The sequence below is a fragment of the Manis javanica genome, chromosome 1 (assembly GCF_040802235.1).
Source record: "Manis javanica isolate MJ-LG chromosome 1, MJ_LKY, whole genome shotgun sequence".
Classification (NCBI taxonomy): Eukaryota; Metazoa; Chordata; class Mammalia; order Pholidota; family Manidae; genus Manis; species Manis javanica.
Genome location: NC_133156.1, coordinates 122,486,653 through 122,513,091, shown reverse-complemented (window position 1 = coordinate 122,513,091; position 26,439 = coordinate 122,486,653). Strand labels below are relative to the sequence as shown.

Here is a 26,439-nt window from a genome sequence, read left to right as displayed (position 1 = left end):
TCTTTCAACTTGACTGACTCCAGATTCTGACTATCAATCTGCCTAATGGATTCAATAACCACACACATGTATTTCTTCAGAAACTCGCCATTCATCCCAACCCACACACAATGTTTATATGCTAAGGATAAATTAAAGGGCAAATAATATTTTTAAGAAAAATTATTTTCACTCCAAGAATAATTTCATCATAGCCCTTTAAATAATAATGAGATTACTCTTTAGGGGTGTGTTCAGCTTTTACATGCTTTATCTCACCGAATTCTCACAGTTGCTCAATAAATCATGGACTACTATTATTCCCATTTTAAACTGAAGCAACTACGGCAGAGAGAGATTAAGTAACTGTTCAAGGTCACCAGGCAGGCAGTGACAGAGCCAGAACTGGAACCTTGTAGTCTGATATCAGAGTTTACTGTAAATGGGAAGCTCCTGTAGTACATTAGAAACAATATTGCTTTCAACAGTCTGAGTTATTGACATTTCTTATAACACATCCCCAGAAAAAGATGTGTACCCACCTATATTAGAAATTCACTCTAAGAAATAATGACTTACTTTACAAAATGATTACTTACTTAGCCTTGACTGGAATGTTCCATAGTCACTGCTTGCTGTGTCATTCAGTCTCAAAGTTCCTCTGCCTCTTTCAATCCAGGACTGTGATGTTTTGTTGAATATAAAAAGCTTGCAGTTGATCTAAAGGACAGTTTTCAAAATGTCAAACATATAGAATCCTTTTCAAAGTGGTTTATTTCCTATGCTATAACACTTTTATTTGATCTTTTACCAGAATAACCTTTGTTAATTATTTCTAAGCCAGCTTGAAAAGTTTATTTAAATCTTAAAGTATACAATTTTTGAATAGTTCCAACATCAAAAAGCAAAAAGATGTACAAAATGAAAAGTCCCTCTCCAATGATAGTTCCCCACCTGCCAATTTCCACCCCCTGCAACAGGTAATGACTGTTGTTAATATTTTGTTTTTCCTTCTAGACGTATTTGTACATATATATATCCTTCCATAGATATTATATGGAACACATGTATATGTTCCCTTTTTTCTATAAATGGTAGAATACTATACATACTTTCCATGACTTGCTTTGCACTTAACAATTTATCTGTGTATACCAACTTTTAGATTAATAATGTTATTTGAGTCACATAATTTTTTAAAAGTAAAGGAATCATGAAACTATTTGTATACTTAAAAATTTTCAAAGAATTCAGTATCAGAACTAGGATGTGATACCACAGAGTACCCTATTCCAATTCAATGCATACTAGCAATTCTCAAATATTACTGTGTATAAGAATCACCTAGTGACTTGTTAAAAATACAGCATTCCAGGACCTCATCCCCAGCAATTACTTTGATAAATCTGGCATTAATCTGATCTGAGAGTTATGCCTTGAGACACACTTGTATAATAAATATATCAGTAATTATGTGAGAAGAGAAGAGAAATGGAGAGAGCCTGAGGTAAAAAAACTATGGAAATATGTGCCTTTTTGGAAAATGATTAAGTTATTGTAATTACATTTCATATGCTTAGGCTGATGGCTGTTCCACTCAACATTCAAATCCTATGTATGATATTATATGCTACATCTCTGAAATTCTTGATTTATAGGAAACTCAAAACTTATTTAAAATAACTTTTAAAATGAAAACAATTTTTTATCATCTTGAGCTGAAACCAATTCATCTTATTAACATTTTAAAACTTTCAGTGTAAGTAGAATTTTTAAATCAGATAATGCACTGATTTTAAAAGCAGGTATGAAAAGTATACAATGTAGGTCTGGAGTTATTTTAAGACAGGGTGCCTTCTGTCTTCTTCCAAAGATCTAATCTGAATGGCTGTAAGCCCCGTGACCCATTTTCTGGTAAATTCTTAAATAGAAATGTGAGAATACAGCAAATTGTTGGTTTAATCTTTGGAAGTCTTTAACATTTTTATTCAAGCAGCTCAGTCTTTATGAAAACTGTATTTCTGGTTATTTTTAAAGATGTTCCTGCTCATCAATAATCACCCTAAATGTAAATGGACTGAATGCACCAATCAAAAGACACAGAGTAATAGAATGGATAAAAAAGCAAGACCCATCTATATGCTGCTTACAAGAGACTCACCTCAAACCCAAAGACATACACAGACTAAAAGTCAAGGGATGGAAAAAGATATTTCATGCAAACAATAGGGAGAAAAAAGCACGTGTTGCAGTACTAGTATCAGACAAAATAGACTTCAAAACAAAGAAAGTAAGAAGAGATAAAGAAGGACATTACATAATTATAAAGGGGTCAACCCAACAAGAGGATATAACCATTATAAATATATATGCACCCAATACAGGAGCACCAACATATGTGAAAGAAATACGAACAGAATTAAAGGAGGAAACAGAATGCAATGCATTCATTTTAGGAGACTTCAACACACCACTCACTCCAAAGGACAGATCCACCAGACAGAAAATAAGTAAGGACACAGAGGCACTGAACAACACACTAGAACAGATGAACCTAATAGACATCTACAGAACTCTACACCCAAAAGCAGCAGGATACACATTCTTCTCAAGCACACATGGAACATTTTCCAGAATAGACCACATTACTAGGCCACAAAAAGAGCCTCAGTAAATTCAGAAAGATTGAAATTCTACCAACCAACTTCTCAGACCACAAAGGTATAAAACTAGAAATAAATTGTACAAAGAAAACATAAAGGCTCTCAAACACACGGAGGCTCAACAACACGCTCCTAGATAATCAATGGATCAATGACCAAATTAAAATAGAGATCAAGCAATATATGGAGACAAATGACATCAACAGCACAAAGCTCTAACTTCTGTGGGATGCAGCAAAGGCAGTTCTAAGAGGAAAGTATATAGCAATTCAGGCCTATTTAAAGAAGGAAGAACAATCCCAAATGAATTGTCTAAAGTCATAATTATTGAAATTGGAAAAAGAAGCACAAATGAGGCCCAAAGTCAGCAGAAGGATGGACATAATAAAGATCAGAGAAGAAATAAATAAAATTGAGAAGAATAAAACAATAGAAAAAATCAATGAAACCAAGAGCTGGTTCTTTGAGAAAATAAACAAAGTAGATAAGCCCCTATCCAGACTTGTTAAGAGAAAAAGAGAATATACACACATCAACAGAATCAGAAACGAGAAAGGAAAAATCATGATGGACCTCACAGAAATACAAAGAACCATTACAGAATACTGTGAGAATCTATATGCTAACAAGCTGGAAAACCTAGAAGAAATGGACAACTTCCTAGAAAAATACAACCTTCCAAGATGTTCCTGCTGATGGTAAACTTCATTCCATGTATTTAAGTGCTGCCAGCAAGAGCAATACATAACATACAGACCTTCAACACATTATGCTCTGCTTCCTCGCCTGTTATAACATCAATTTTCTCCAGCAAGCATTTTGGTGATGGTTTAGAAGAGAAAGCAGCAGCTGATTCGATTAGAGATATATTTTTAATAGAATGTGTTCCTAAGAGACAATAGGGGAGAAAAACACATAAAAGACCCCATTTTCTCTACTGTAAAAGTCCTTTGCCATCCTGGTTAACATACATGTCTTGTTAGCTTTTTATGACAATGAGGGTTTCCAAAAAGTCAAACTGTTTGAGTTTGGGTAAATCTCTTTAATTATTCCTCCTATCATTAAGTCAAAAATTTCAAAAAGCTTATATATCATGTAACCACATTTGTGTGCTTTAATCTTTACCAAAATAATTTTAAACTGAATTATTTTGTACTTTATAGATATGAAATATATGACATAGAAAAAACAGGAAATAAACAAGTTGAATAAAAATTTTTATAAATGAAATAATTCTTACTTGCGTTTGGAGAGTTGATAGGGAGATTTAGAGTGGATTTGAATGCTTTTTCCTTAGTGCATGAATCATTTTCAAGTTGAGGGTGACTGAAATTTTGAGTACCCTAGGTGGGGGAAAAAGATGTATTACTTAATTTTATCCCCATATATTTGCAGTGAGCCAAAAGTCACCTTTGTTCTGTTTCAACACAGCAAACAAACTCAACTGCTATGTTTTTGTTTTGGGCATCCTATGTGCCAAACAGGGAACTTCTTCCTGTCATTAGAGACCCTTGATTCTGATCCTCAGAAAGCATAATCTAGTTACCACTAGGCCACAGCTACTTTCAGGGACAGTGGGAGAAGTTTTGGAGGCCCCAAAGCAGGTAGCAGCTGTTGCATGCTTCCACCAGACTATCCTGATGCCTAGAAGGAGGTGTACCTATATCTTCTGTGTTTCAAGGTATTTCAGCATTCCCAGCAATTCACTCTTTCTACCCATTTCATTAAAAAAAATTAAAAACTTATCCAGAGAACCCATGAGCTGTCTTAAATATTTTCTTTATAGAAAAAAATCTTAATTTTTTCCTCTAAGACATTCTTTGATAGCAATCGTTTTTAAGGCTGCATAGCTGGGGCTTTGTCCATGTTTTGATAAAGGCCGGTGTGAAAAAAAACTATGTAATTGCCACACCCTTTATGATACTGGCTAGCCCCCTGCAGAACAGGGAGAATTAGAATGATGTTTCAGAACTTAGGTTTATATCTTTTCCCTTAGGGACTCAAGATGCTTTCACATTATTTAACTGGCCATCAAGATATTCTGTTAAAATTGGTAGAGGTGGTTGTAATATTTCCATTTTAAGAAAAATAGAAACTAAGGCACCAAAAGTTTAATGACCACTCTACAAGCATGTTGTCAGCAAACAAGTCAGGAAGGCATCCTGGCTCCCCAGATTACAAGGCCACAGGATTACAGGGTTAACTAGAGGACAAACAAGTTATCTCTATAGCTCCTACTATCCTAGTATCTTATCAACTCAAAAAGACAGAAACTCAGGTTCTTTGTCAGCCAAATTTCAAGGCCCATAGGAAGTGTGCAAGTACCTCCTCAAACCAGATCTATAATCCCAACTGTCCTTCATTTGTAGAGTAACTGTTTCTGTCTGCCCTTACCAGATGATAAGCACCTCTAGGGCACAGTGTCCCCCTAGCTTTGCATAACCACTTACCCAGGTGGTTTTCAATGCTGGTTGTACATTCAAATCCCTTGACACCTGGCCTCACCACAGAGATTCTGATCTAATTGGTTTGGGGAGATCCCCTGGCATTGGAAATCCTTTAAAGGCTCAGCAGATGGCTGTGATAGGCAGCCAAACTTGAGACCAATGCCAACACTTTATATATCATAAGAACATAAAACATGTCAGTTAAATTGAGTCGAACGTTAAAACTGATCTTACAAGGTTTGAAAGTATTTTATTTGTATCTGTAACATCTTACAGATGCCATGACTAATCTAGTGTCAAATTTAGTAATACATAATATAGAATAAAAGTGCCTAAATATACTGCCTGGTATGGCATTCTGGAATTTGGTCCATTCTGGTTCAGATCCAAAGGCGTGGGTCAACATCTCCAGAATTGCTGGAGTTGCTGTTCAACGTGAGAGTAACAGAAGGGTGCCTCTAAGCTAAAAAGCTATGGTACTACTCTTGGATTTGGGGTTCAGCCTGAGACAGGTGCAGAATAAATGAAGTCTTAGAAATGACTGATTTTCCAAAGCCCTAAAAATCTTAGAATTAAACAGGCCTCATGATTTGCTCCTTTTGTTATTTTGAGTCCATATACAAGTTTTAAAATCTGTACAGCCTCTTTGGGATTCTTTATGTAGCTAATAGCTCTAAGACAATCTAGCCACCCTGGCGTATCTCAGCCAAGATTTTGGTCTGGGTGAAAGTTGGAAGGATATGGAGATGTGATGGGCCAAATGAACCATAGGCACATTTATTCCACAACTTTCACTTTGCTGTGTAATTTCCACTATAGATGACGCTCTGTTTCAGAAACATGCCTTATAGAGAGCAGAACAGCAAATGCCTCCTGTAGGAAGACACTCAATGCTAAATAAAGATAGTAATAATAGGGGTTTCCAATTGGCAAGGATATTCTCTTAGGCAAGTAGGATACTCTGATTTTCCTCTTAAAGATGGAAAAAAAATACATACATAATGCTTTTCAATATAAAAGCTTGAAGTGGAGGGTTGTGGTTAATGAGAAAAAAATTGGTCAATGATTTTAAATATATCTACTTATGAAACATGTTATTGAAAAAATATATTAAAATATCATTACCAGTTGAGTTTATCTACCTATTGCAGATAATTCTGGGATTTCCTTGGCCATCTTTGGTTTAGCACAAGTCAAAGAACTATTTATTTTTCTCATCAGTAATATTGCCATAATTATACAATTTATTTCCTTTATGGATTCCTATCTGTTATTCTAACAACTTGTTTCCTAGGAAAATCTTTCCAGCTAAAGAAAGAAAGCATACTTTAAGACCAGGTGTTAAAAAGTGTGCTCCAATTTAACATTGTTTAAATTAATTTGCCTTCAAAAATTTGAAGTGACATGTCTTTATGGAATTACAGAAACACTTGCCAAAATCTTACCAAAACTCTTTCTACCATGTTTTCTCCAAAAACGAAATCAGAACTACAGCTTTTAGAAGAATACTGATCTTCATCTGGTTGGCATCTAAGGAAAAGGAATAAGTATTAGCAATTTTAAACATATGGATGAAACTAGTTTAAACTTTAGCACATCACATAATCAGATGATTTAATAGATTTATGCAAAATATAAAAACATCTACTGCTAAATTTTATCTGAAGTAAATGAGAAATGAAGGGAATATTGAGATAGGTACTTCCAGGATGATATTCAACATATCTGACAGCTATCAGAACCCCGGCCCTGGCCAGTGCAAACAGGTCTCGTGCATCACTGTGCTGGCTGTGTGATCAGCTGGGGGTGTGTGTGCTGCCCAGGTCTTATTTTTCTGCTTTTCCAGTAAAGCCTCTCCAATCTCTAATCTCCACTCTCCTCACAAGCAGCTGGTGCTTTTAGCCATCAGAGGTCTCTAGAGCAAAAGCAAAGCCATCTATCTTGTTGATATACTTCAGCATGCAAGGCTTTAATTTGGTTTGTTTTGTTTTCTTCCCAGAAACTTTTCTTTTTCTAACGTTAAAAGTGTTTTTCATGACAAGAAACTCAAAGACATGCAGTCCTTTATCTGTAGGTGGCTGTGCTCTGGGGTCCCTATCACATCCCCAGTGTGCACAGGAGGTAAGAGCTGCAGCACCTGCACAAGCCCTAACTATGTGAGTCCACGGCTAGTTTTAACCTTCTCTCAGGTCAAACATGCCTTCATCACTGGTGAGGCTGTAAATACTAACTTTCATTGTGCATATTGTGCATATTTATACTGCTTTGCTGTCTATCCAATATATCAATAGGTAATGAATAACTCCAAAAATTAGTGAAAATAGGGAAAAAAAGAATACCAGAGAAAAGGGAGAAGAGGGCTAATCTAGTAGCCAGGTAATTAATGCCTAACTAAATGAAAATTTACTATACCTATTTGAAACATTCTCACCAAAGTCAGTGAAATAATGGAGACAACCCAATATCAATGTGATAATATGTAAACATCAGAGACTTTATTTTATTGAAGTGTAGTTGATACACAATCTTATATTTGTTTCAAGTATGCAACACAGTGGTTCAGCAGTTATCCACATCATTAAATCTTCACCCCCACTAGTGTGGTTACTGTCTGTTAACATAGGAAGATGTTCCAGAATCATTGGCTACATTCTCCACACTGTACTACCATCCCTATGACCAACTTACATTATGATTGAGAATTTCTGTGCCCCTTTATCCACCTCACCCTCTCTACGCACCCACCCTAACCCCTCTCCCATGGTAACCACAGTCTCTTCTCAGTGTCTGTGGGTCTACTGCTTGTTTTGTTCATTTTGTTTTGCTTTGTGTTTGTATTCACTTACTTAATAAGTGAAACCATATGGTGTTTATCTTTCTCCCCCTGGCTTATTTCACTGAGTCTGATACGCTCTAGGTCCATCCGTGTTGGTTAGAGACATTTTGAAAGCAGTTTAAACTTGTGTTCCTTATAAAATCTTTCTTGGCAATGTATCTGTACAATGTTAGAAAATTGTTTTCCATAAATAGCTGTAGTGATAAAAGCAAGCAAGAACAAAAGGACATCACTTCTGATTCCTCATCACTAACTTACCCTACTGATGTAGTACCTAAAATATTCTGGTTAGTAGACAGCTGGACTGAAACTCTGGCACTTCGTAAATTTTCTGATAGCAAATAGGAGTTACCTTCCAATATCTGAAAGAAAAAAAATCCATCCAAAAGTTCATTTCAATTGCCTTCCTTCCTATACAATCATCAGACAAGGAAACAATAGTTACAGTTAAAGGTGTTGAAAATTTACTATGTTCAAGCACTGCTCTAAGCATTTTATATATACTACTTCATTTACTCCTTGCAACAACTTTATACATTTTATACTTCTATTAGCCACATTTCATGGATTAGTAAAACTGGCTTATCAAGCAACTTGGCCAGGCTAGGGCAACCAGGAGTAAAGCTGACATTTAAGCCTGGGTCTGTCTGACACCAGAGATTGTACATTTAGTCATGGTATTCTGAAACTCCACCTCCTTTTGTTACTTTTACCTGTTTAGTCAAATGGAGTTAATTCTCATTTCTAGATTAGTAAATCTATCTTTCAGGACCATTTAATCCCGGGAAACACCCTAGGAGCTTCACTGTCATGGTCATAATGTATGCCATCCCTTCACCTAGGAATATTTGATAAGTAACTTAATTCATTACTCTGTCTGATATGTACATATGTATGTAGATTACCTGCTTTGATGTATAAATGAAAAAGTGGCCAACTTTAGAACTGGAAGGAACCCTACAAATTATCTGATCTAGTTTTCAATGTTTCATGGACACCTTCCTTCCCCCACCAGGGATTTGCAAAAGTGATGTAGAAAGTTCATGTTTAAAGGTAGATGAAGTCTGTTTCCACTTTAATTTTACATCAGTCAGTAAAAATGATTTTGAATTTTTCCTTTTATGAATGAATTTGAGAGCTGAGAAATATGTGTAAAGAGAATATATGCCATTGGTTAGCAAAGATCAAAGAACATGCTCATGACTCAGTCACTAAGATGATTTATCTCTCAACCAAATGGTAGCTTTTACTCTTTTGTTGCTTACAATAGTGTTAATCACGTATAGGTTGTTTACATTATATACAGTAAGTGGCCACTGATTAATAACAGGGTGAATAAAAATTGCTCTGATTTTTATTTACAAGTTAATAAGAAACATAAAAATAATGGGTTCTATAAAATTTACCCAGAAGTAACTTTCACTATAAATAAGTTATAGTGTTAAAAGAAACCAAGAGGAAAGGACAACACTTCTGTTTCCTCATCATTAACTTACCCTGCTCATGTAGCACCTAAAAATTTTTTATATAGCAGAATTCTTACATAGCATCTTACATATAGCTTATCTTCAGATCCTCAAAGGTTATCATTTAACAGAGAAAATTCCATGATGGGCATATCCAATCAGGCTTTTCACTAATTAAGAGTAAGTTCTATTCATATTCTTAATAATTTATTCAGGATGAAATGCTTACTAATAATAGCCTGAAGATTTACCTTATGCTTTATCACTTAGGAAGAAAATATTAATAAATTTTATTTTTAAAAGACACAATGCAAGACTTCTAACAATCATGCCAAAGAAGAAATACTCATCTATTTTTGTTATCATACTATGTAATACAAATTTCTATCTATAACTTTTAATACATGCTGTACCAAGATCTGATGACATTTTAGAAATTAGTCAATACATCATACTTTTTCTTACATACTTTAAAACAAATTAAGCAAAAGGCATCACTTCTTAAATGGATTAAAGTAAGAATTTATGTAATATGGTGAAGTTTATTATATTGTATTTAAATGAAAACTTTTAATAATATACTAGTTTGAAATTTAAAACACATTTTACTTAAAAAATCACATCATACACCGCATACATGAAGAAATCATTTTTAAAATTGACATTGAGTCTCATGAAATATCTTACAAAGAAAAAGATTTGTAAATATAAAAATGTTGGAAGATGCTGACCAGATTCAGCTCTTTCCCTTCACTGATAAAGAGAGAAGGTTGGGTGCTTGTCCAAGAATGCAAATACAGATAATGGCTGAGGAAGGACTAGTACCAATTTGATTTTTTTCCTATGCTTTTCAGGTGTCTGCTTCTGGAAGATAACTGCTTGAACTATAGCAACAGAATACCCCCAAACCCATATCCGCCTGGTGTGACAGTATCTTCTTAGACCCGCAATGAGTGATTCAGCCACTACAACAGTTGGAGAAGAGAATTCTTGTCTGTCTCCAGAAGCTTCCCAAGCCCTCCCAATTACTCTGTATAGGTAGTTCCCTGTCCCTGTTATCCATGAAGATGGATCTGGAGTGGATCCCTGGTATAACCTAATCTAGCAAAGCCACGTACAGTGTCAACCAGTTCGGGATGCAGAAAATCCCTGTGTCCTTTTTTGACTTATGACTCCTGGCCTCTGCTGCCTCATTGCTGCCCCTGTTTTCACATGGAATCAGTGTACTGGGTGAGACCCCAAGTGTCCCCACGCCACAGGACCTAGCTTTACAGCTTGTTCCTGGGGACAACTCTCCAATTTAAATGGACAAGTTTAACAAGATTATTGAGACCTTTTTGTTATCTAGTCTGGGTGTTTCTCCAGCCTGACAGTTGCTTAGCAATGGAACAAAGCTGAGGCAGCCCCTAATTCTGGATGTGGGGCTCCAACAGTGTGCTTAAAGAAGGAGAGGGGGTTGAGGTCTGAAAAACATTGGAGATTTTATTACCTTATTTTTTGTGTTTTCTTTAGTCTTGCAGGATTCTAATGCACTGTGTTCAAATGTGTTTCTTATGTTTTCACACCTTTGAGCTTGAGGTGGCTGCAAAATAGCAGGTCTTAGAACATGTTCAGGATGTTTCACAGGGCCTTAGAAGACCAGAATTAAAGGATTAATATATCATAAAATACTTCTTCCTCCATACTTTTGACTAATTTAATGCTTATTCTCTAAAACTATCATTAAATGAGTTAATTAGTTAAACTCAAAATAGCCAGTGAATTGCCTACTACTTAATTCCAGCCAGCTTTTATCTTATAATTATTTATTTTAACCATGGAATTTGGCTTACCAAATATATCCCTTCATGTTTTGTCACTCAAATATCCACAATACACATGAAGATTTTTTAAAAAATAGCAAAATATAAAATTTCTGAGGTTCTCCTAATAGAGAAACTACATACCTGGTTCTGCACTGTTCATACCAACATTTCTTGGCACCAAATTTGATGTCATAAAAACATTGTTTTTCTTCACTGTAAGGGAAAATATTTAGAAAAATTTAAATCTGAGTGAGTGTGTCAGTTTCTAAGCTGTTTGGATTTTAACAGTCCTGTGCTGAACTCAGCAGTAGATGTCGCTGTTGACACAGAGTAGTAGGCTGTGCACTCCAGAGCGCTGGTTCTGCTAAAAATGCGTGATGGCAATGTAAGTTTTGCTACATACTTTTGTTTACTCTCAAAAATGTAAGTGAAAATTATGCCATTAATGCAATAGGCAGTATTCTTTAGAATCACAAAACAGAGTGCTGAGAGAAATTCTACAGATTATAAAAACTGTGTTAGTAATGAACCCTCTATATTCCTTACAGAACGTTACACAACTTTTAGCAAATTCTGCCCCTCTCCCCACTTTAATGATAAATGATGAGAGAAGTAAAGATAACCATTATGTTAGGTTATTTTTCTATGAAGTGTGGTGGGGTAAACTGCAGTGGTGGCTGCAAACATAGAATTATTATACATTTCTAAGAGATCACTCCTTGGCTGCAAATTGCAGAAAGAGCAACCTTTGAGAAAAGGACATGAATTGCTTCTTCAATGCATTATATTATAAATATTGGGGGTAGAATTGCTTCTTTAATTTAATCAGTTAAATGGTTTAATGATGTTTATTATTAAAAACCAACAATGAATGGGCCATATAAATTGTATTATTTTTCTGTTTCAACACCACCACCATTTTGCACAACATAAAATGGAATGGTCTTACTGATATCAGTGTTTCTTTACTCATTTCTTTTTGTGTGTGACTAAAAACAATAAACACAACAACAAATTGAAGCAGTTATCCAAATAACTTAAAGCCATCCTTTTGCTTTATGCATAAATACAATAAAACAAATCCTTTACAATCAGGACCCCTATTCCTCTGAGCGTTATTAGTCAGATTTAGATGGGACTTTTGAGGAAGAAAGCTTCTCTTCTGTATCTGAAAGGTGTCTGACATATTGTTGCTCAGCCACGCTTGAAATTATTAATGAGAATATAAGTTCATTTATTTGAAAACTGTGGTTCCCATGTAGAGGAGGATGATTTAAAAGAATAGTTTATATTTTTAAATTTCTTAGTGGCAAGCTTAACTTGGGAAGGGGGACTGGTTGTTCAGTAGAAACAAAAAATACCAATCATAATTATAATGTAGAGAGTGTTCCAACCATTTCAAATATTTAATTATGATAAAAGTTGTACTTAGCAAAGCAGTAAAAATATCAAATAAAAAGAGGTAATATTTTAATTGGTGAAAAGTTCAAAAGGAGACACTCTAAACTTTAGAATATAAATCTAAAGCATAGTTGTATATTTTGAGTACTATATATACTATATGCTGTATAGATAGCCAATGGTAAGTAAAATATAATGGTTATGTTACAGGGTTGCCTTAGATAACATATGGCTATCAAAAACATGAAATCCTAAAAGAACATCCTCAAGTTCAAGATTTCTACCAAAAATAAACAGATACGCTGTCTGGGTTTGTGGAGCTGGAATTCATAAGGTATTCTTCTATGCATACTTTGCTAAGGCTTCTCTTTTATTTGCCACTAAAATGTCAGCATAGTAGCTGAGAAAGAAAGAAAGCTCATCATTAAGAAGGATGGATTTTGAAAAGCAGACTGTCAGGCTTAAGATTCTAGAAGCGTTTTATTACCTGGCCCAGATGGGGGGAAGGTCGGTAGGTCAGTGAAGGAAGACGATCTCATTTGATTCTGGGACAAGGTTGATGCTAAAAGCAGATCGCAAACTGAAGTCAGTAAGGAAATGGGCTTTCCTGTTTCTTTGGGATGGTTACTTCGCGGGAAATGTTAGTTTTCCCTAACAACAAAGCGTATGCATACTTAATGCAGAAACTTTGAAACACAGAATAATCCCATTACCTAAGATAACCATTGTTAACATTGTGGATTGTGTCCTTCCAATCATTTTTCCGATGCTGATAAATTGAATTTTTAAATAGTGATTCACTGTACAATCCATTTTACAGACTGCTGTTTTCATGTAACAATATGTTATGAACATTATCCAGTGGGTAGACTTTTAAACATATCCGTTTCAAAGTCTTCTTAATAATTTCACACTCAGAGTAAACAAAGCAGTGAACAGTCAAGGCTATACCTACCTCCTTGGGACTGAGAATCTGTAGTATGCAAAGTAAAAGATGAAGACCGTATGCGCTTTCTTGAAAATCCATTACATTCTGCAAGAAATTCAACTTGAAGGGTAAAATTGCTTACAGTAACAAATTATCCTCAACTAATGACATGGGAGGATAAACAGAATTTCTTGTTGTTTACATAGATCATCATTTGATAACATGCTAACTCCTGAAGCACAATTTTACATATTGGTGTTAATAGCTTGGTGATCATAAACCATAGGTATATCACCCTAGAATGAAACCATCAGAAATGAGTGGCTTTGGCAATAAATTGCATATAAATTTAGACTCTGTAGAGAATGTTTTTGGTTGATTGAGCCACAGGCAGTGGAGACTCACGGAACTTTAGAGCTGTTAACATCAGCGTTCTCAGGGACCTACATAGCATCTTTCAAAATAAAAGGCAGTCTATTTTCCTGTTTCAGCACGAGAAGAACCAATAGGTTTAATGTAGTCTGTGCCACATGCCAAAATGTTTGTGCCTGCTTATTTTGTTTGTATAAAAGATTGATTTTTGAAACACAGGATGTAAATCATTACCATGTTCTGCTGGTTCATACAGGGTGTCTTCTGCAGGTCTCTGGAAGGAAACAAAGCTGCCAATGAGAGCTGAGTGTTTGCTGTTTTTACATCAGATTTCCACCCTGTCACTTTGTAAGAGAATTTTCAGAAGCCAGGTCTATTCAGCTAAGCTAGGGCAAAGCCTACTAACCAGGCATGTATTCAAGAAAAAGCACAATCTTAATAAAACAGTTTTATATTTCAGTGAGTGCAGAATCCCTGTGGGAACTTGTTTAAAATGAGGATTTTGAAACACCAACTCTCAGGGTTCTGAAGTGGCTGGCCTGGAGTGGGGAATCTGCTTTATCAACAAGGGCTTGGGGCTTAAATTTTTTTCTTTAGTTAGTTTTCCGGGGAGTAGGGTAAATTACCTTCATAAGCAAGAACGAATAACAAGAAAACACTAACTAAATAAGCTAAAGTGAAATGCTACTAATCTTATTCTTCATTTTTCAAAACAAGTGATTTTAGTAGGCTGCTGGAAAAGCAGAGAGGGTCTTTAAGATCACATTTAAGTCAAATGGCACAGTTGAAGACTGGTTTTATGCCCAGTTTAGGCTAGATTGGTGATGGAGACCCATGAGGAAGCTCAGCTCTCTTAATCTCTTACACTCCCTCCCCTTTCCAATTTACTAAAAATGAAACAACATATGATTTTAGTAAAAATGGTATGTTATCCACAGTGTGCAGACGAGACCTCTAGCTTTCCATTTCAGTCAAACTGCTGTCAGCAAATACCTCTTATATAAATATTCTGCAGGCACTACTCTACTAAGTGAGAAACAAGAGGATAAAGTCAGGCAGCAGTGATATCATTTAGCAGAGCTGGCTTCTTGAAATACAGTTTTCTTTGTCAAAGTAAAAATCAAAACACGGAAAATAGCTTGGTCTTACCTTAAAAGTTTGTTCTCTCTTTTCAAAAACAAATATTGGTTGAGCAATGACAGATTTTTCTGTAAAAGAAAAAGCACAGGCAAGAAATCAAACCATATTCTGTAATACCAACCAAAAATATTTGAAGATTCTTTTCTGTTTGTATTTTTCTTTTCCTTTGGGTAAAATCTAAACTGTTTTACATGCACACTCTAACTTGCATATTTACAGAGTATTTTAACAGTTAGTTGCAGAAATCAATACTTGGGGAAAGTGATTGTAGTAAGTTTCCACAGAGAGATCATCTCATTAAAAGAATATGATTTAAATGTTTACAGAAAACAAAATGATCGATATTTAGAATTGCATCCACATGTAGTGATTAATACCTTTACTTTTAGAATAAAAATTTCAAGGGGTGAAAAATTTCATCTGAAAGTGTACTTCTACTTGAGTAGGATTTCAGGATACAAATCATATAGATGGACTACATTCCATCCTCAAAATAGTTTGTATTTCTTTGACTGAAGTAATGATATACTGAGCCATGTTTTCAACATTTAGACTAAGACTCAGTCCTAAATAGTGTTGTCAAGTAGGTAAACATTGCCTTCAGCCCTGCCACCCTTATTTGTCTTTTATGTTTTCTTATCATAGGTAAGAAAATATAAAGTCATACACTCTAGGGTATAAATGAGTGATAGCAACTTTATATATCAGCACTTCAGAATTCTTAGGGAAAATTATGAGATTGTTAAGAGCTTGGGCTCTGGAATTAGATAGGCAGGTGTTCAAACTAAGCTCTACCACTAACTGGTTATACTTTAGGAAACAGTAACTTTTTGTAAACAGTCTGTAACTTTAGTTTCCTCATCTGAAAATAATAAAAGAAGATTATAACAGTACTTATCTCAAAGAGTTTATGTGAAGACCATAAGGATTTTTAGATATAATTACTTAGATTTTAACAAGACCAAAAAAAAAAAGCCTCAAGGAAAGGATATTAAGTGGGCATGCCACCAATTCCTATTCTGAAACTCAAAGTTGACATTGCTAATTTATGACACTTTGTTTTAATTGAAGTATAAATGATAACTCTGTCTTGATGAGTTCAAATATGACCTCAGAACTTTTCTCATTATAGATTTCCAGCAGCCATTGCCAATGTATTGTCCTGGCATACAAATTGAGGTAATTTTCCATCCTTAGGCTGAATAAATAAAACTCTAAATAAGGAATGTCAAGGAATTACCAGACATTTACACCTTTCATATACCAGAAAGGGGTTCTCTAGTTCTCCACATTCTTATCCCATTAAAGAGTTAAATCTCTGTCAGACTATCCTTTACCAAACTCCTAGGACCATGGTGAACTTGGTACCTTCTTTCTATCTGGTGAGGTAAACCGTTCACCTTTTTATGCAGGTGCTTACTGCACTGTCTGCCCTTGGAGTCAAGTGAGCCCCAGAAGAGAATCCTCAATAACATTAGCTTTCCATCCACATTAAACTATAGCTCAATTCTTTGTTCTTTCTCAAAAAAGCTCCTCTTCCAGCAATTCCATCAGCATTAGGAAATGAGATCTCTAGTGACTTCAAAAGGAATTAGTCTTGGTCGGTGTGCAGGGGAATACTTATGAATTAGAATGATAAATGGGCCTCTTCTAAACTGGACTTAGGATGGTCAACCTTAAAATAGCATGACTGGGCCTAACACTGGACAAATAACTGTTAACTTCCTATCAAACTGTTTTCTATCAAAACGTTCAGATAAACATGGACAAAAGTGATCTTCAGTGGCAGGATTAAGGAGGAAATCACAAAGAGTTACTTGCAGTTTGGAGAGACACTTTTATTAATTAATCCAACAAATATTTATAGAGCATATTTCTTTGTGCCGGCCACTGTGCTAGGATCTAGGTATATATTGTCTAATTAACGATATATTAGCCTCAGTGAAGCCAGCTTCTCTCCCTGACACTGCCCAGCACTTAAGTTAGAAAGCAAATACTCTCCATGTCTCCTCCTCTTTATCTCTCCCAAGTTGTTCTCTTGGCTCCAAAGCTAAAACCAAAAGTAAGCATTTATCAAGCCATTGAGTCCATAGCAGTTTTCTTACCTGATCCAGTAGGAAAATTTGAAAATAAAGGGAAGATCCTTAAAATGATTTTATAAATGTATCTTTTCTTCTTTCTAATATAATCATTAACCAACCCATTTATTCAACAAATGTGTTGAGGGATGACGATGCAGAACACACCTTGCAAGGTGAGAGAGAGAGCAAGCCACCCAGGAGGAGGCTGACTGAGGGCTTTGGGTTTGCAGAGACCTGCATGCTGTGCTAGAGTTTGATTTTATTCCATGAAAAATGGGAAATCAGTAAGAAGTCTTAAGCACCGGAGTGATTCATTTGTTTTAAGATCACTCTGCCTGCTGTGTGGAAAATGGATTCAAGGGGCAAGAAACCGAGAGAGAAGAAATAAGGAATCTAATTCAGAATTAGTCTAAATTCTAGAAGAGAGCTGACTAGATTGCTTTTATTTCTCTGTTAATTTTGCATCCTTTTTTTTTTCAGAGGCAAGTGCCTAATTAAAAGTTTAAAATATAGTCCTCTGGTAAAAGGAATGAAGATGAGGGGACAGAGAAGAGAAACTTATAAAACTTGAAAATTAATTTTGATGTCTGGTCTGTTTTAAGGTTCATGTAACATTTAATGAGTCCTTATATTCATTGTTTTCTGAAATTCTCCTTTTAGAGAAAACATTCATTCAAATATTATTAACTACCTGAGCTGGTTTCACTATATTTTTTATTAATTTCTGATTTTTCATTATAATAAAAAATTTTAACTGTTGTATTATTCTTATATGAATTATATATTGTTATGTTATGATATTAACCAACATTATTAAGTACCTGAGGTTCTATAATGCAAAGTGGTGGTTAGGTGAAAGCTTACAAATTATATTAGTTTCTTATGGTGGCTATAATAAATTACCACAAGGTTGTTGGTTTAAAACAAAAGGTATGTTATCTTACAGTTCGGGAGTTGAGAAGTCTCAAATGGATTGTCAGGGATGCGTTCCTGCTGGAGGCTCAGGGAGAATCCATTTCCTTGCTTTTTCCAGCTTCCAGAGGTTGCCCTCATCCCTTGGCTCGTGGCCCCACATTGCTCCAGCCTCCACTTCTGCTCTCACATCCCTGACTGGGACACTCCTGCCTCCTTCTGTCTTATGATGACCTTTGTGACTGTACTGGGTCTCCCAGAATAATCCAGGAAAATCTCCCTATCTTGACTCTTAACTTAATCACATCTGTCAGGTTTCTTTTGTCATGTAAGGGTACATATTCAAAGGCTGTGGGCATCAGGATATAGACATCTTTAGGGAGTCATTATGACTCTGCAGACAACATGTTGAGACCACAGCGTTCACTTTCAACTTGGTTCACAGAATGCTGGCAGCGGGTGTGTGCCCTCTAGGCAGGAAGGAAAGCCTGACCAGCCCTGAAGAAAAGTCCTAAACATATTGACAAAGGAATTCCCTAATGAATGGTCAAGCCAGATGGTGAGTCCCCTGTTCAGGTATACATGGCTGCCAATAGCTTTTTAGTGAGTGCCCATTTCTTAAATACAGTCAGGCAGTCAAGGATACCAGGCATGAAACATGAAACACAGTGATTAAATGAGTAAACAGGAGAAAAGTAAGTTAGATGAAAAAGACTACACAGGGAATTATATATACATATATATATATGTGATGAAACATCCATGAATCAAAAGCAGAATACTATTTTCTAAAAAAGAACAGAGAATAAGAATAAGCTTTTAGAAATTAGTTCTTAAATATGATAGAATCACAGAATCAATATTGATTTAAAAAACCTACAGAAGATTTAGAAAATAAGGTTGAATAAGTAGCTCAGAAAGCAGGAAAAGAACAGAAATGGAAAATATGATTTAAAAAAATAAGATAATACGGATGATCAGTCCAAGAGTCACTTCAACACCTAATAGGCACTCTAGAAAAACAGAATATAGAAAACAGAGGGGATGAAATGATCAACAAATAGATCTTTAAAATTTCCCCAAATTGAAGGACGTAAGTTTCCAGATTTAAAGAGCCCATCTAATGCTCAGGAAAATATATGAGAATAGATCCATAGCCAGTGCACACCATGAATGCTTAGAATAGTGTGGATAAAGAAAAGGTCCTAATAGCACTAAAAAGGGAATAGAAAAGTTCACATACAAAAGGTCAGGTATCAGAATGGCTTTAGGCTTCTCAACAAGACTGGAAGTTAGAAATCAAAGGAGCAATGTTTTTCACATTCTGAAAGTAAATGATTTCCAATCTAGGATTATATACTAATATCAATGAAGTGTGAAGATATGATGAAAATATTTCTAGACTGCAAGATCTTAAAATATGGGTTCTACAGGTAGCCATTCTCAAGATGCTTCTGGAGAGGCTCTAACAGAAGAGCTAGTCAACTAAGGATCCAAGAAACAGAGAGGAACCACCTCAAGAGAGATGAAAGCCATCTGCAAGATGATGGTGAAGGGGTATTCCAGAATGACAGCAGTACACCAGTCACAGCCAGCAGCCAGTCCATGACTGGGGTGGTGGTGGGGGAATCCCAGGAAAGACAGCTCCGAAAAGGGCACTAGAACTAGCTGAGTATCTCAAGTGGTTGAATATTTTGAAAGAATATTTAAATCATTGGAGAACAGCTTGGAGACTGACTAGTAATAAATATATGGAGAACTAAGGAAACAAACACAAAACAAATAATCATTAAATCCAGGGAAAACAAAAAGTTGTGCATGAAAGGAAAAGTAATCATAAATCTTACATGGGTCAATTGCAATAGTTTCTCATAGTCCCAGTAATGTCAATACTGAATACTGACCTAATTAAAATTTATGATACAAGGATTTGAGGAAGATGGACAAATAGAAAGTATGTATGTGTATGGTGGTAGTGACTGTGGAGTCCAGAGAAATCTGGGAAAGGGATATAAATTCTTCTATAGTGGCAAATCAGTAGTACCTGAACATAAAATATAAAGAGAGGGCACTAAATGCCTGATATTTGGAGAAAAGGAGAAAAAGGATCAAGATAGGCAGAGTGAAGGAAGGCACAACATGGAGGAGACCGCTGTTTTTCCAGAAAAGTCTTGTGGCACCATTCGATCCCTTAAACCACATTGGTACATATAACTCTGAAATAATACAAACTAAATTTAAAAGTAATTCCTTTTCTATCATAGTATCAGATGCCCATAATTAAAGGACACATCTCATGCTTCCTGCCAAGAATAAACTTCTTATTGAGTGATATTGCCTAGCAAGCATCCAATATCTAATTTATTGGGTTTAACTGTTCTTTGCATAGAAATGTATGGAAATAAAAGTATGAACAAGGTGGAGTCACTGCAGTCAGAACACAATGGAAACTCCTCTTGAATAACTGAAGATCTGCTCTTTATAAATGCCATCTCAGCCTGGAGAGGCATTTTATGTTCTTGCCCTTCCCTTTTATTCAAAACACTCCTCAGGTCTTCAGACAAGAATGCAGCTGTAGAATTATGCATATATGTAGGGACCTTGTTCTTCAGGATTCTAAAGTGCAACAATGGTCAGTGTCAACAGTAAGTATAAACTTTTTTTCCCTATTCTAATATGTATCATAATTTCCCCCCCCAAATTTTGGGTAGGTTTTGTCCCTGCCCTTTATTTCCATATTTCACTGGCACTCAATCTCTGACAAAGAACCTATTTCATCTAGCAGAGTAACTGGAGGATTTTCTTGATGAATCACTCAGAGGAAGAGGTTTGAAAGAATCTACTGAACCAAAAGCAAATCAGAAAAAGGAGGAAGAGACTGAGAATGGATGGCCTTTGGTTCAGGGTTCCAGCATCACGGGGGAAGCAGCTTCTAGGGGCCTCAGAAGTCTCTGCTATACAGCTTCTCTTACTCAGTGCCCTGAACGCTGCTCCCTGCTGCTTTGGTAGTTTAGGGAAAGTGAAAACCAAGTTCTCCACTCCGGATAGAACCAGACTACTCCAGCCAGGGCCAAAAAGATTGTGGAAACAGTGTTGACAGGAAAGAGGGTGGTAACAGCCCCCAGGCAGAGGGGCTGGAGCTGCCAAATGGGTCACCTCTAATTGCTCTGGGGACTGGAACTATCCTCTTGGACTGCAGCCCTGGCAGGTCCTGCACTTTCCTCTCCCTTCCTTCCTGGACCTGGCTGTGTGTCTCCGCGGCATCCTCTTGTCTAATTTCCTCTCCTGTTCACTGCCTCATCCCAGGTCCCAATACGGTCCTTATGCCCCTGTCCTCTCCACCCTCTTGCACTTGTGTCGGCCCTCTGGCTGAGCAAATTATGGGTTTTAGAGCTAGTCCTAGAGCTGTGTTTTTCAAGAATTACTCCAAGCCTCAACTTTATCATTTCTATCTGTATATATTTTAAAAGGTTTGTTATGAGGATTGAAACAATGTATGCATGTGAGAGCATCTAGTAACAGCTTCCTCTTTAAAACTTTTGGAACAGAGCAGAACACCTATTTACTGTCTATCCATCTGTCCTCCATACATACATATCCATCTCTCTCTCTATAGATAGATGATAGATAGATAGATAGATAGATAGATGATAGATAAATAGACAGATAGATAGATACACACAATACACACACACACAAATATACATAAGCATATAACAATAATATAACAATATGTCAGGCTAGAGGTGGCACAGAAGACACTCATTTAAGGTGTGATGCCCTTCCTTCCTCCTTTCTGTTCCTATGTTACACGCACTCACCCGGCACCTCCTGTTAGTTCGGGGGGAAATGCCTCCTCACTGTTCCTTAAAGGGCTTTCTTTTTCCTTTCACTCATTGTTTTATTCTTACCCCTAGTTTTCTTCTCTCTTCTCCTTGTTGAGCTCCTATCTATCTTATTCTTTCTCTTTCTGAATTCAGGCCAAGGTACATAAATAGTTTTAGAAACCTTTGCTCCTCAATTATGGTCCAGATAGACCAGTAGCCCTGACAGGGAGCTTGTTTGAAATGCAGGCTCTCAGGCCCCACCTCAGACCTACTGAATGAGAAGCTGCATTTTACACAATCCCCAGGTGACTTGTACGCATACTTGAGCAGCAGTTCTCTACAGCCCCTCCAGGGTTCTGTCAACTGAGACCAAACTTAGGAAGATGGCAGTTGAAACTCCTGGAGTTATAACTTCACCTCCAGATGTGCTGAGTAACCTGACACTTAACGGAAAAACACTTACCATTCAAACCATGTGTTATGATGGCTATGATTCAGTTTCAGGGGAAGTTGGCACTACTCCAAAGACTTAAAAGAAATGCCTGTAGTAAGAATACTGAAAGATCAATACTGATATTCAAATCAGTCATCCAGATATTCTGTTTGAAGCAATTAATGATTTATTCTCTCATATAAAGTTTACTTTCTGTTTTAATAATATGTATATCTGAAATCTGACTTATTTCCTGGAAATTTTTTTAGAAAATGTCTCTAAGATTATTAAATGTTAATTAAGATGTTCACTTTTGAAAAGTAAAAATTTATTCCAGAAGCATAAGCTACATAAAAAACATTTGTCATAGTACTAAGATTCTTCAACAAGAATTTGAAATATCTGCAATTTCAACTGCAAAAAAATGGTATCTTTGGAGAAAAAGTAGACAAGTCATAGAAGGTGACCTTAATCCCTATATGGAACCCCAGGAAGAGACACAGAGTGTCTAAATCACAAGCTTGATTTTTTTAAAAAAATGAACAGGCAAAAGCTCAAAACTATATTAAAAGATTCTAAGACAATTTTAAGAAAGGGCAAATTGTAGCCCCGGAAGAAAAAGAAATCTGTGCCAATTCTCAAGGGAACCACAAGCACAGGACAGTCCACACTTATTTCTAGACAAATACTCTGCAAAAATGCAAAAGGAATGAAATAAGCAACAAATTGTTTACCAAAATATAAAAATGTATGTCTTTACAGAAGAGGGTGGTAAGTCTACAGAATGATATTATTAACTGTGATGAGACACTGTTGATTCTATTTTATGAGATGCTTTCTGCTGACCTGAAGGTAAATTAACCAGTACTCCAGAGGCAAATAGAGGCAGTTTACACAGGAACTTTCCAGGCTGAATCACAAAGCTCAACTTAAGAAATGAGATGAATGGACCCTGCTGGAACAATTCCAGTCTGAGTCATCCCTGCTGAAATTATAACCTATTTTGTGTACTATAAATTCAAGCTTGTTGTAATAAATACAGTATATGAAGTAAGAAGGAAAACACTCACCTTTTTCAATCAAATTCTAAGTTTTTGGATTGCTTTAAATTTTTGTTGGAAATGATGGTACAAGCTGCCAACAAAAAATCTTGCCTATCTAGTTTTGATTCATTATGAGAAGCACAAGCTAGAGTCAAAAAAGAATCAACATTAGAATAGAATAAAGTTATTTTTCTCATCAATGTCATGCTGATGAAGAAATCATTCGTTTTTGGAACGGGAATCATTTCAGAAAAGGAAACTAGAGAAGATGAGAAAATTCTCTCAATGCACTGAACACAACCGTCACTGCCCAGAGCTCTGTCCCACTTTCTGAACTCATTTCCTCATGCTGTCAATCTTCAAGTACCTATTCGCTACAAGTTCCAAAGACTCTAGACTTTTCTCCACTGGTTCATACATTAGTCTAGGTGTAGACACAGAGCAATTTTGAAAAACCAAGTCATAGAGATGATAAAAGTCTCTGATGTGAGCAAGAAGCAAGAAGATTCAGAGGCTGTGTCAAACATAGGCCTTGCTATCCTTCTGGAGGTAGGATCAACAATTCTATGTTGAATGCACTCACCCCAACCTCACCTCAAAATTGTGCTGCTGAATTTATAATCCAGTCATATGTGGTAGTGGGTGATAGCCAGTGACTTAAGCTCATTCACATTTTTGAATCTGGAGATTTAAAACAGCAATAATCCAATTGAAGAAAAATGCATTTCATTTCTTAGTCAGGTGTCTTTTTAAAGACACTGATGTCTTTAAAAATAGAGAAGTTCACAGATTCAAAATAAAGAGAATTTTAATTAAATCATTTGGATAGACCATCTGGCAAAATCACTGTCGATCAAAATGCAGTGATGATGAAAGTAACTGGCTTTATATTTTTGAGAGTGTTCTGTAATTGATCCCAAGAGATATGGTCATCATGTGCAGTAGGCTTTAATATGGGGATGATCAGTGACTTTCTCAATAGACATTATAGCATACTCCATTAAAATTTACTATTGTCCCAATATTAAAATGTTGTTCTTCAAATTACTTTTTTCTTAAAGACAGTAGCTACCATATGACATGCCTATGCATGTCATGACTAGTCTTTACCCTTTGGCCTTTTGAAATGTTTAGCTTAATACGACCTTAATAAGTAGTATGAAAATTTAGACCTTGGTGATCTCCCATGATGCTTCTTTCATGCAATGACATGATATAAAGTTATATTTGCATCATGCTTTACCTGTTGTAAAGCATATGTAATTATATTAGTTTTTGGTGACTAAATGAATGATTACTAGGAGCCAGAATGCCTGGTCTTAAAACGCCAAGCTTTGGCAAAAACAGACCTGCATTCAAATCCTACCTCCTCAATTTACTATAGTGCGAGCTAGGACAGGTCATTTGATCCTTCTGAGCCCAGATTTCCTCATCTACAAGATGAGGATAATAAGACATATTTCAGAGTTGTAAGGATTAAACAAGGTAGTGTAGGTGAAACACTAAGCGCAGTGTCTGGCACATACAAAATGCTCAGTAATCTGTAACTCTTATTACATGATATGCTCCACAAGAGGTAAGTTATTAAATCTGGGAGCTCATGAGATAAGTAAGGCTCTAAAATTATAGGATGTGCCAAGGTCAGACAACTAATACTTAGAGATCTGGGACTACAACACATGAGAACTGACTCCAAATTTCATGTTTTGTCCACCAAGGAAAGCTCCTGGCTACCATGGTGAGTTAAATGACTATCTTACAGCTTCTCCTCCTTTGAAGTTGTGATAATTCTGGGTTATGATAGCTCTCCTCCATGGTCTGTACAGCCTGGGTGCGATGTGATTCCAGACTGTGTAAGGCTCCCTACACTTTGGTTTTGTCATCTGTAAACACTGCAAGATGCTTGACTTATTCTTACTATCTTCTGTTCGTGTTTGACTGTAAAGAGGTTTGTTCAAGAATGTCGGCAGGTAAATGATGTGTCGACTAACATTTTAAAATCTCCATGTCAGTATTTATTTTTAGCTATGGGCAGAAATAACTTTGGAGAACCTATTACTTTTAACAGAGTATATCCATTTCTCAATAATTGGGAGGTATTATTTTATTTATAAATAAAATTACTGTGTACTTCTGTGATAAGGTTACTTACAATCTTTGATTACTTGAATATGTTTATCAGCAACAAATGTGGGAATAATGCCAGAAAGGGCTCTTTCTCTACACTGTTCCTTCATTTATGCCAGTGGGATAATAAAGATGTGGAATGTGTCCTAGGATGTGCTTGGTCAACTTGGTGCCATTTGGAAATACATATTTCATTTGACAGCATTTATAAATCACATATTTTCTCCTCTGAATAACTTGCAGTGTGAAAATGTTCCCGTATGTTAGAAATGGGTCTCTCCGTTTTGCTGAGGGGTGCAGAATAGAAATACAATCTCGGTTTCATGGCACTAAGCCATCCATGTACAGGTTTAAAATGGTATTTCTTAAAGTTAATTTTAAGTAGTGTTCTATTGTTTCTGTCTTGTTAAAATGAAAGAGGTGATTTTGACACCAAATATCATATTAATAAGAATCAAAGCACTCTTCATAAAGATTACTAATAAATCAATATGGCTGCAATAACAGCTTTTTATACTGAATTCAGATAAATTAAGTTCTTCCTCTGCAGTAAAGAAGCACACTATTTTTAAATTCCTGCATGGATTCCAAGGACACAGGCTGGATGGAGAACCTTGATCACAACTTCTCCCAATTCCAAATCTCTTTTCCTTAAACGTCTTCCCCTTTGTCCTGAGCCTTTGAGCAAGCACGAGAAAAGGCTCCTTCTTTTCCCATTTCCACAGGAATAAATTGATGTTATTGCACTGAGAACAAGATCTCTGAGGCCTAAGCAGTGAGAAAGGAGCAGAGCTGCCGTGCCTGATGCTCATCGGCCCAGGAGGTCTGGCCCAGGACCTCACTCCTCCCACGGGAAGTTACAGAAGCCTTGGCAGGCGGCACTCATCTTCACGGAAATGCCTGCTGGCCCTCAGGGCACAGAAATGGAGTAGGAATACTGTGATGCCTGCCCCAGAGCATTCTGCACACATCTTAATGA

At 36.2% G+C, this 26,439-nt stretch overlaps 2 protein-coding genes across 7 annotated transcripts in view; one reads left to right on the top strand and one right to left on the bottom strand.

The window, feature by feature from the left end:
• Positions 1–10,819, top strand: part of SKP2 (S-phase kinase associated protein 2) — a 103,923-nt gene extending 93,104 nt beyond the window's left edge. The window contains exon 10 of the mRNA XM_073237085.1: positions 10,246–10,819. Within this exon, the coding sequence (XP_073093186.1) occupies positions 10,246–10,333 (88 nt within the window). The 3' untranslated portion in view covers positions 10,334–10,819. The remainder of the gene's footprint in view (positions 1–10,245) is intronic.
• RANBP3L (RAN binding protein 3 like) overlaps positions 1–26,439 on the bottom strand; it is a 48,078-nt gene that overhangs the window by 8,558 nt on the left and 13,081 nt on the right. For all 6 annotated transcript variants that reach the window (XR_001851679.3, XR_001851680.3, XM_017650492.3 and 3 more), the window contains 11 exons: positions 15,047–15,105; positions 14,132–14,171; positions 13,553–13,630; positions 13,085–13,159; positions 11,338–11,409; positions 10,881–11,020; positions 8,184–8,287; positions 6,535–6,619; positions 3,883–3,985; positions 3,400–3,530; positions 579–699 (listed from right to left, as the gene is read on the bottom strand). Coding sequence is in view for 4 of the 6 variants with exons in the window: in XM_017650492.3 (XP_017505981.3) it covers positions 579–699; positions 3,400–3,530; positions 3,883–3,985; positions 6,535–6,619; positions 8,184–8,287; positions 10,881–11,020; positions 11,338–11,409; positions 13,085–13,159; positions 13,553–13,630; positions 14,132–14,171; positions 15,047–15,105 (1,008 nt within the window). In the remaining 2 variants the exon portion in view is untranslated. The remainder of the gene's footprint in view (positions 1–578; positions 700–3,399; positions 3,531–3,882; positions 3,986–6,534; positions 6,620–8,183; positions 8,288–10,880; positions 11,021–11,337; positions 11,410–13,084; positions 13,160–13,552; positions 13,631–14,131; positions 14,172–15,046; positions 15,106–26,439) is intronic.